This window comes from Hevea brasiliensis, chromosome 17, assembly GCF_030052815.1.
Source record: "Hevea brasiliensis isolate MT/VB/25A 57/8 chromosome 17, ASM3005281v1, whole genome shotgun sequence".
Lineage (NCBI taxonomy): Eukaryota > Viridiplantae > Streptophyta > Magnoliopsida > Malpighiales > Euphorbiaceae > Hevea > Hevea brasiliensis.
The window spans coordinates 24,163,628-24,175,380 of record NC_079509.1 but is presented as its reverse complement, the minus strand read 5'-3'; the positions used below and the strand labels follow the sequence as shown (position 1 = coordinate 24,175,380).

At 34.6% G+C, this 11,753-nt stretch overlaps 1 protein-coding gene across 1 annotated transcript; it reads left to right on the top strand.

Moving 5' to 3' along the window:
* The first annotated feature begins 1,851 nt into the window (after nt 1–1,851).
* Nucleotides 1,852–5,683, top strand: LOC110657724 (splicing factor-like protein 1). Its single transcript, XM_021815061.2, has 2 exons — nt 1,852–4,364; nt 5,330–5,683. The coding sequence occupies exon 1, from the start codon at nt 1,933–1,935 to the stop codon at nt 4,321–4,323; it is 2,391 nt and encodes a 796-aa protein (XP_021670753.2). The 5' UTR covers nt 1,852–1,932; the 3' UTR covers nt 4,324–4,364; nt 5,330–5,683.
* The last annotated feature ends 6,070 nt before the right edge of the window (nt 5,684–11,753 follow it).

Genomic DNA, 11,753 nt, shown 5'->3' with positions numbered 1-11,753 from the left:
TGTCCCCCTCCCCTTCATAAATTTATATATCTTATAGATAATCATTCTAATTAAAAATAATAATATATTAATGTTGGTGTTTTTTATTTTATTATCATAGATTTTTTATTTTTATATAAGAAGAAAATTTTAGTTATTAATTTATTATTTATAAATAATTTATTAGTGTTAATATATTTGTTAATCTTATTTTTAAAATTTTTCTCCATATCATAAGAAAATATGAAATTATGTAAAATATTATATATCAAATAAAAATTAATAATATTGATGCTTATTGATATGAGTGTGCATAGTTAATTTTATCAAATAAAATTAAAAAATTGAATGAAAATAATTAAAAATAAAAAATAAATGTTATACGAAACTATATGAAATTAAATTTATTATTTTTATTATATATATAAACTCTTAAATAGTATTAAAAAAATTTAAAATTTTCAACTAATTAGATATGTTTTATAAAAATTATAAATTATTAAAAGCTAATTAGTGTTGATAAATTACATTTCATTATTGAAAAAATTTAACACGAAAATATATGAAGTAATAAAATAATAAATAATTAAATTTATATATTTATAAAATACTTACAATTTTAAAATTATATTGTAATAATAAATTTTTTTATAATAAAATTTACATCTATAATTTTATTTTCTTATATCTATTAATATACTACAATATACATGTCACTTAAAAACAAAAAAAAATATTAATATTATCATAATAATAATTAATATATTATAATAATATTATATCATTTAAAGAAGCAAATAAATATTGAATATATAAGGAGTAGAGTTTCTTTAAAAAAAATAAAAGAGTAAAAGTTTACTTAGTAATGTGAAAATAAAAAAAAAGCTGGATAATCATTTTTAATTTTTTTTGAATGGTTAATATTTTTGTTGATTTGATTTATTGATGACATAATATTTGTAGTAATAAGTTAAATCTAATTTTATTCATTTTAAACTTAAATTAAATTTAATTTTAATCATTTTAAACTTAAATCCCGTTCATAAAATCTTTATAATGATCATTTTGTAATTAAAAGTATTATTTAATAATTATTCACATTTTATAAATAAATATGGATATATATACTTTTACTCATTGTTTGAATCTTTATTTGTAAAGGGAAATAGAGAGAAATTAAGCAAAAAAAAAAAAGAAATTTAATTCCCTTTATAATATTTAGATAGATTATTAGAATGAGAGAGAAATCACCCTTAAATAAAAAGATAAAAAATATCTTTTATATTTTATTTATTTTTTTTATTATAAAAAAAATGACAGCTCATATGTATATCGATAATATTTATTTATACTTAAATTACATGTGAAATATTGATTATATTTTAAATTTATTTAATTTTAGTGTTAAAACTCTGATATAGAAAAATCTATTATTGAATTATATTATAAAATTTTTTTGAAAACATCATTAAAAATATAATAAAGAAAATATTATCATATAACTTTCTCCTGTAAAAAGGGAAGTAAAAATAATAGAAGATGAGAGATACTTTATACAGCAAAAACAAGTAAAGATGACACAAAAAAAATATTTTTTTATTAAAGTAATTAAAGAGTTTTGAATTACTTTTCACATAAACAATAATAATTCTTTTCATTCCCTCTCAATTTGTGAAAATTTTTTTTTGGGACAAATATAATGAAAATGGTAAATATATTTTCTTTTCCTTTACCTTTGTTTCTCCGCATTTGCCTTCCAATTATTGTCCAAACAAGAGAATTAATGAAAACTTTTTTTTTCTCTAATTTTATAAAAATAAATTACAGAAAGAATTGTGATTGAAAAATAAAAAGATATATATTTTTTAAGAATAAACCCAAAGCCAAATGGTATTTTCTGTCTCTCTCTCCCTGTGAAACCCTACCTTTCTCTCTCTCAATTTCTATCATTCAATGGATTCTCTCCACTCAACCCAATTCCAAACTCTAGATTCTTCTCACCCTCAGCTAGAAAGCCAAGATTTTCGCTACGAAAATCCTCCATGTCCGCCACAAGAACCTCAATTCCCCGATCCCCAGAACCCAGAAAAAACACTCAGTCAAAATCCACAAAATTTCACCGGCAACGGCCATCACCCTCAGATCGCCTCGGAGACCACTCCGAGGCTCGAAATCTCTAGATCCCTGCTTTCAGAAAATGGCCTCACCAACACCAATAGCGGCGACAGGGACTTCTCTGGAGGCGAAGAGGAAACAACCAGCCGTCGACTTCGACGCAGCCGATGGGATCCACCAGCTGATTCCACCACCAACAATCAGTCCACCGAGACTAGTAACAATGATTCCGGTGGCGGTACTCGCAAGCGAAAATCTCGATGGGCCGATGATGAGCCGAAGCCCGTAATTCAACTTCCTGATTTTATGAAAGATTTCACTGGAGGTATTGAGTTTGACCCAGAAATTCAGGCGTTGAATGCTAGGCTTCTAGAGATCAGTCGAATGTTGCAATCTGGTTTGCCTCTTGATGATAGACCTGAGGGAGCCAGGTCTCCTTCTCCAGAACCAATTTATGATAATATGGGAATTAGAATTAATACTAGAGAATATAGGGCAAGAGAGAGACTGAACAAAGAGAGGCAAGAAATTATTTCTCAGATTATCAAGAGAAATCCTGCCTTTAAGCCTCCTGCGGATTACCGGCCTCCAAAGCTTCAGAAGAAGCTTTACATACCCATGAAGGAATACCCGGGTTATAATTTTATTGGATTGATCATTGGTCCAAGAGGGAATACACAGAAGAGAATGGAGAGGGAAACAGGGGCCAAAATTGTGATTCGAGGTAAAGGATCTGTAAAGGAGGGGAGGTTGCAGCAAAAAAGGGATTTGAAGCCAGACCCATCTGAGAATGAGGATTTGCATGTTTTAGTCGAGGCAGAAACACAGGAGGCGTTGGATTCTGCTGCAGGGATGGTTGAGAAGTTGTTGCAGCCTGTGGATGAGGTCTTGAATGAGCATAAGAGGCAGCAGCTTAGGGAACTTGCCGCTTTGAATGGGACAATTAGGGATGAGGAGTATTGTAGGTTGTGTGGTGAGCCAGGCCATAGGCAGTATGCATGTCCTTCGCGTACTACTACATTTAAAAGTGATGTGCTCTGTAAGATTTGTGGCGATGGTGGACATCCAACTATAGATTGTCCTGTGAAGGGAACAGCAGGGAAGAAAATGGATGATGAATATCAGAATTTTTTGGCTGAGTTAGGAGGAACTATGCCAGAATCCTCAACTAAGCAAACCTCTACATTGGCTTTGGGTTCAGGTGGTTCTGGAAGCAATCCTCCTTGGGCTAGTAATGCTGGGGGTCTTGGCAGTGCAAACCAACCGGGACTAGGAGCAAATGTAGTCAAGCCTATCAAAGAGTTTGATGATACCAATTTGTATATTGGGTACTTGCCACCTAATCTTGATGATGACGGTTTGATTGGATTATTTTCACCTTTTGGTGATATTGTCATGGCTAAGGTCATTAAAGATCGCGTTACTGGAGTGAGCAAAGGTTATGGTTTTGTGAAGTATCAGGATGTCCAAATGGCTAACAATGCAATTGCAAGTATGAATGGTTATCGTATAGATGGACGAACCATTGCTGTGAGAGTTGCTGGGAAGCCACCCCAGCCTACTGTTCCTCCAGGCCCTCCTGCATCAACTATGCCCTCATACCCAGTTTCATCTCAGCCAGTTGGTGCCTATCCATCACAGCAGTTTACACCAGGTGGTCCTCTTCCAAATGCACCACCTGCAGGCTTTGCAGCCACTCCTACAAGCTATACTGGAGCTCCAGTTCCATGGGCACCGCCAGTACCACCTCCTTATGCTCCTTATGCTCCTCCCCCTCCTGGGTCCACGATGTATCCTCCTGTCCCAGGACAGCCTATGCCCCCATATGGTGTACAATATCCTCCACCAGTACAGCCTGTTCCCTCTGGTGCACAAACTCAAACAGTGGCTTCTAGTGAAGCTCAGCAAATCTACCCACCAGGAGTGCAGTCTGAAAAAAGCGCTTCTGCTCCACCACCATCATCAAATATCTATGGGAACTCTGGACCAGCAATGCCTTCTGGAGCTCAACCTGCATATGCTACAGCTTCATTAGGTTATTCATCTTATTACAATGCAGTTCCTCCTCCACCTCCTGCACCTGTCCCTATAGTTGATCATTCACAGGGCATCAGTAATGTGCCCTGGGCCCCAAATCCACCGGCGCCTCTGCCAGTTCCCTTTGCTTCAGAAAAGGCAACGTATGGTGCCGATGCAGAGTATGAGAAGTTCATGGCAGATATGAAATGATGTGACCTTTCTGGTATTAGTTCCTCGTTCAGACTTCAGAGGTATATGCATATCTATTCATATCTTATTATTAAACACCCACACACATACACAACTACAAACACATAGAATTCTCTCTAGACCTGTAAAGTGGCTGGAAATATCAATTGTTCATGTTATGTATCCATAATGCAGAGATAGGCTTTAGACTACCGGTCTTTTTTGTAGGACTGGAAAACAGGCAGGTTATTCCAACTTGTATGTATTCAACTGATTTTTGCTCTGTTAGTCGGTCCTGAGAATACAAAATAAGCTACATAGCATTTGCATATTCCCTTATGGTATTATGTGTCGCTCTTACAGATATGCATGGGAGAATTTTGTACCCAGCATTAGTTATAAGCTCTTTTTAGTGATTATGTGCAAATATGCTGTAAAACCAGTTTGCTATTTGTGTGTCAGAACATCTTTTCTAACACAAAATATTCATGTTTGGTCCATTTCTATTTGTTAATGTAGTTGTTATTAGAAAAAGAAATGCAAGGACCAATAAGCTTTTGCTTTTACATCTTGCCAATCTTATTTGGAATTCTCCCTTGGCTTTTTTGTTCATATGCAAAGCTTTTTTTTTTTTTAAAGGAAAAGAAGGTACTAATTTGCAAGTATGCGATTCTACCCTCTCTAAATGTAGTCCAGACTGCAAATACCAGATATAACAATCTATGATCCTGAACTACCATTTAATGTTCTGTTTGGTTTCAACATAAGACTAACTTTTTCATCCTACTTGGAATTATTCAGCAAGCCTTGCCATGCAGCAATGGTGGATGATGATATGATGCATGCTTACACCTTTTTCTACAGTTTCTGTATTTGTCTGCAATATTCTTCCCCCATTGTAATAATGAATTTATTTTCTCATTTCTAACATGTTAGCAGTATCCACCTTGTCACAACATTATCTATTAATATATCATGTTCACATTTCTTAACCCTTTCCTTTGCCATTATTGAATAATTTTTACAGGCCTGATGTTTCTTGGAGCAACCTGATTTCTTACCTCTTGCCATGACTTTGTTGGAAGTTTGGGACTCACATCTTTAACCTTGCTGTACTGTTATGATATTTGCAGAGATTTGGGCAGATGACCATTGCATTTTGGAGAAGCCGCTCAAAATTCATTGATATTAATATTTCTTGTTTTGTAGGACATAAATTGGTTTCTTACAATGCTTTTTGGCCCTTTATAATGTCTGGTTGCTAATATTTGCTTTATTTTTTCTTTACCTCGTATAGACTTTCTGGAAGCTGCGACTGACATCTATGTTGTTATATTTTATTTCTTTTGGAATGTTTAACCATCTGGCCTATTTGCGTGTTCTTGTTTTCTATAATTAATACATTGTTTGTTGTGAGGATAATTGTGTTATCGTAATTGCCATGCCCTGAAGCTTCCATGGCTTGGTTTTCTCATCCCATTGTTCAAGAAGGTGAGCAATTATACCCTTCTCCCTCTCTTCATGATTCCTATATCTTTCTTCCTTGAGTTTATAGTATTATTCTGACGTCTCTTCATAGCTTTAATTTGGCAGGTGACAGAATACAAAACACATATTGGGTTTTGGGAGGGCTGGTTTTGTCTCATAAATTGTCAATAGTTGCTTTGTCTTTTAGATATGTATTTTTGAAATTAAGCATACAGAGTTTGCTCTGAAACATGCATTTGAAGTAGTCAATTTAATACATTTAAGATCAGAAATTGATCCAACAGAGATACGGAGTCACATAGTTGAGGTTGATAGCTTTAGGACAATACTTACACGTGGCAAAAAAAATTTCTTCTAGCCTGTGAGAGAAAGTAATAGCTTGTGAGCTGATTTGGCTGTTCTTAAGGTTAGGGATAGTGTCATCGTGGAAGCATCTATTTAAAGAGAGTTACTGATATTTGGTTGGGCTGTGTTTATGAAATGTAAAATAGAGCGTAGGATAGAGAGGCGTGATGATCTGGAAGTAACATGTAAAGTCATAATGCATAGTCCCCCCTTTTCACCGGGTGTTTGTGGAAGCTGGCTTAGCCTTAGCCCTATATCATTAATTTTCCCTATCATTTTCTCTATGCTGATTGGCCCATTCACATCCTTCCTCATGCGAATATGTGGATTTCTGTTATTACTGGTTGACTTTAAATGTTGTTTCGTCAATCTTTTCTCTACGTCTCTTAATGGTTAATGGTTACTGCTCTTGCATTTCTCACTTGATAATCTGTCTCTAACTTGCTATTTCTAGTTACCTTGCACTTTGAGTCAGATTATTCAAATCTATGTTTTCTTTGTGTGGGAATGGATAGGATTGCTTGCAATTTGGGATCATTGTGTACTTGGTTTTTAGAGTTGCACAAGGGGTACCCCAACTTCATATGTGTAGATGTAATTGCATTTCGCATTGGTTTGGCATAGTTAAATTTCATCAGTATATGATACTTCCCAGAATTTTTTATGGATGTCTGCACAATGTGGGTGTGGTGGCTAACAATGACCGGCAGTTTTATGGGTTTTTGTTATATATTCTCATCCATCTGCTAACCTCATTATGTGTAAGTTGATCAGGATTTAGTTGTTTGAGATGAAAAGAAGTTTTCTGAAGGTATTTGTTTCTGTCAAAAGCTTGGTGAGCCCTGCCAAAGAAGATATTTGGTGGTCAGCTATTAATAGTGCACCGTTAGAGGAGCTGTTATAAGTGGGTGGGGTATTGTGAAAATTCTGATATAGGTGGATTTCTTAGCTGGTCAATTGTTTGGCTTGCTGTAAACGGTTGCTTCTATTATAGAATTGGATTACTGTAGGTGGTTTCTGTTAATGTTTGTTTGTCCTTGGGGCTGATGCACGCTTCAAGTTCAATTTGCACTGCGTTTACTCTCCGATGATTTTGATTAGTGGCTAATGCTTCCGTGGTCTCTTCTACTTCAGATGATTGTTTTCCAGCGGCAGTGTCCTCAAGACCGACCTGCATTTTGTGGTGCTTCTGTTTAATCATTAGGCTTCTGATCATCAATTAAACTAGTTTCAGCTTTCAGGTGCTTCAATTCATTATGAAGATCAATGCAATATTATTCAAGCAGAAAAAAAAATAGAAAATATTTTTTAAATTTAAAATTGTTATTTTAATTTTATAGGTTTCTAATTCTTCATAAATATAAATTGATATTTTTTTATTTATTTGAATTTAATAACTATCTTTATTAAAATTTGATATTTACTTCTTTAAAAAATATTTATAAGAAATTTATTTTAAAAAAATGTAGGAAAAATTGTAAAAATTAATTTTTCAGAATTAAAAAAACAATAATATCCTCCAATTATATATGTATATAGTAGGTGATAATTCTCCTTTCCATTCTTTGACTCAAAGTTTGGTAGAAGATTTAGTATAGTTGAGGTGCGTGACATAGTTTTAAATAATATTTAAAATGCAAAGAGTTCAATTCTATGCTTGATAGATAAATTTTTTTTTGAATAATTGGTAAATTTCATGTTGTATCATTATTTATGGTTATTTTTTAGCTTGAAAATAAATACTATATTGAAATTGAATGCTTTAATCTAATTATTATTTGAATATGCCAAAAATCTTATAATTGTACAGGTTCAGACTTGCAGATCAATTGTAACTGAAAAATAGCCACATGCTGTGATATTACATGATACTGCCCGCTCAAAAATCCAAGTCCAATAATCAGACTTGTCCAGAATGGCAGTCAAAAAGTTGAATAATGTCTAGATGGTCAAAATGTCAAATGAGCCGAAAAAAAGGTGAATTGAGCAATACTTTTGTTTGCCCAAACTAAGCGGCAACCATACCAAAAATCAAGCAGAAGCTTAGATCTTACAGCCCGAGCAATAATTATGCCAGCAATCAAGCAAAAAGCGAATTCACGAAGGCAATCCTGAAGATTTAGCCAATATCAAACCCACAAACAAAGCAATGACTATTTTCCTAAAAAACCTATAAATATCAATCAAGTAACCATAAACAGATACGCATACTTACTTTGCAATTCTTTTTAACTAAATGCTTTCTGAATACTCTCTAAAATCAATGTCTCTGACTTGAGCGTTAGAGTGGCTTGCCAATAGGCCATCCACCTCATTTTTTTCTATTTATTGCATGACTATGTGGCACCAGGACCAAGACCAAAATCCCTCCGGTAGCATCAATGGCACTGTCTGTGGGAAATCCCATAATACTGGCTGAAAATTCATCTGAGATTCTTCTTTCCCCTCTAAAACATCTTTTCTTGCTACCAACTAGTTTTGATCTTGCCCTAATTATTTTCTCAATTGTATTCTTTCTTAATGGCTGCAGATCTGAGGACCCCAAATAAAGGCATGATATCCATTACCCCTACACTGGGAGGAGACCCGCCTGCAGCATCCATGATCCCAAACGTGGCCACATCCACAAACCCATCAGAGACACAAATCCCCATAACATCACCATCCCAGGTCAACAAAACCCATTCCAAGGAATGGCACCAAATTAATTATACCTACGCATCCAGGAGATGGAGGCCCAAATCGCTTTTCTCAAAGGGTTGATCCCAAGAACTAGTGCCCCACTAGGGACATCTATCCTAGAAGTAGAAAAGGTCGTAGAAGTAGATCCGACCAAAGCTAAGAAAACTAGACAGGAAATTGAACGATAAAAAAATAATTACTCGGGAAGACAAAATGAACGAGTCATGGCAAGCGAATAAGAGGAATAGTTCGATGAGTTGCCGCGAATGCAAATACATTGGGGTGTGGTGAAAGTAGTGTAGAAATACAAAAAACAGGCTAAGGAAGAGAACTTTGGCATGGGAGATGAATCTCCACTGTCCGAGCCAATCCTAGCCAAGCAATTCCTAGCCAAATTTAAATTGCCTGTGTTGAATAAGTATGAAGGGACAACAGACCCGAGGAGTCACATGGTGAACTTTCGAACAACAATAATGCTCCAAAACGTGAATAACTACCACATGTGCCAAGCATTCCCAACAACACTGATAGAACTAGCACAAAAATGATACCAACGCCTCAAACCCGGAACGATCTAGAACTTCCACCAGCTTGCCACTAAATTTAAGAATAAGTTTATTTCTTCCATCCCTCTTATAAAATTGTCCTTAAATCTTCAAAAAATTAAACAATATGATGGTGAGTCTGTCAGAGATTATATCGCTCGTTTCAACATTGAACCAATATAACTAGAGAACTTAAACCATGAAACTGGTTGTGAAGCTTTAAAAAAAGGGACACGGAATATTAAATTTTCAAATTCACTCGTAAAAAATTCTTGCAGTAGGTTATTAACAGCTAATGTAGAGGGCTTAGAAGTACATCAGGTTGGATGACGAACGATAAGCTTTTAGGGAAGAAAGGAAGTTCAGATGGAACAGTGAGAAGAAATAGAACAAAAAAACTATAGCTCAGATTTGATTTACCGTTCAGACAAAAATAAAGAATGAAATATGTTTGCTAGTTTTTCACCCCTACAAGTGCACGGATCGCTAACAAGTAATAAAGTAGTGAGTAGAGTATCGTCTCACGAGAAATTTAATTAGCAAGTACCAAACTACACAATAATTTTGATTGTCTAGGCTACCGAATAAAATGAGAAATTGAAAATGATCTATTTTGAATGCTAAAGACTAGAAGGATAATGAATTTAAAATGAGATCATCTATTAAAATAATTTCAAAATTAAGATTTCACACTTTAACCTTATTATGGATTTAATCTTGTTCATTCATTGAATTGAGGATCGTTGCTCTGATGGAAATTAATCCTAAGATATAGGTCTTTTCTCAAGGCACCTAAGGTGTGTTTTGATTAGAGCTAAACCCTACTTTTGTTGGTGATTAGTCCTAATAAAAACCTTTTAAGATCTATGATTAATTATGGAACTCCACAAAGGTCATCAGCCTATCTCTAGGTCAGATTTCTTAGGCTCAAAATCCTGATTTTCTAATACCAATATTCACCTTTTAGTTCTTCAATTAGTATCTTAGATCATAGCTAGGTGGGTACTAACACATAGCATGCATTAGGAACACAAGAAATTGAATCAAAGAACAAAACTTAAATCCAATAAATAAGACTCAATATTTGTCCATAATAATGATTACAAGTGTTACTCTCCTAATTCCAGAATAAAGAAACTACTCACTCATGGTGAATTTAGCAAACATAATAAAAATGAAATAAAAGAACATTAAAGCAGCCTAAAGAAATAGAACAAAAGAACAGAAGAGAATCTGCAGCTTTGAACTTGTAAAACTTCGGCTGGGGACTCCTCCTTGATGCTAATGCACTATTCTTCAAGATGGCATGGAGAGAATGATGATGTATGAAGATGTGTATGTGAAGATGTGTATGTCCAGATTCTCCTCTATGTTTTCTACTACCTCTATTTATATTCAATGTCTAGGGTTAGGTTTTTAGAGTCCTAAAAGCATTAGAAGTATTTTCTCTCTGTAAAAATTGGAGCTAGAACTAAATCAGAAAACTGGCTGTCGGTTGATACACAGCCCGTGTGTCACTACACGGCCCAGGGCTATGTAACTTACTTAAGCTAGAAGGTTGCACCTTGTGTCGGAGCAGAAGGTTACACGAGCATCGGCTAGTTACACGGGTCCAATTACACGGCTCGTGTTCTGTTATTCTTTTGGGAACTCTTCGAGCTTTGCTAGGCAGAATCTTACACGAGTCTCCGTAGATTACACGGGTTGTGTTACACGGTTCGTGTACTGTGTTTCTTCTTTGACTTCTTTGGTTTTCTCCTGGCAACAAGTTACACGGGTCTGTGGTATGTTTACATGAACCGTGTGTAGACCCTTATTTTGTGATGAGTATGTGCATTGAGGCCGTGGAAAACCCGATGATGAAAAAATATATGACTGTAAGATGTAATTGGAGGCATGGAGCTAAATTATTAATTCCGTGGCATGATCTTAAAAAAATAAAAAAAAATAATAAAGTTTTTGGAAAATTAATTTAATTAAATTTAAATAAAATTTTATTTTGTTTAAATTTAATATGGGTAGTTCTTAAATGGATCTAATTAGGTTTAATTAGGCTCTATGGGCCTAAGAAAGCCTAGTTATGGATTTTAAATGGGACCCATTTAATTATTTTCTAAAAATTAAAATATAAAATATCTCTCTCCTCCTTGGCCCCACACCTCTTCCTTATTCCCTATTGGTGCCTTCCATTTTTTCCTGTCTTCCTATTGGTTGAAACACTTCACCCATATCCCAGTCTTATTCGAATTCTGCAATCGTAGTTGTTTAAGTCATCTAAACTTTATCAACCTAAGACTCCAAATCCTACCACACCTCTTCCTCATTCCCTATTTGTGCATTCTATTTTTTTTCTGTCTTCCTATTGGTTGAAACACCTCACCCATATCCCAG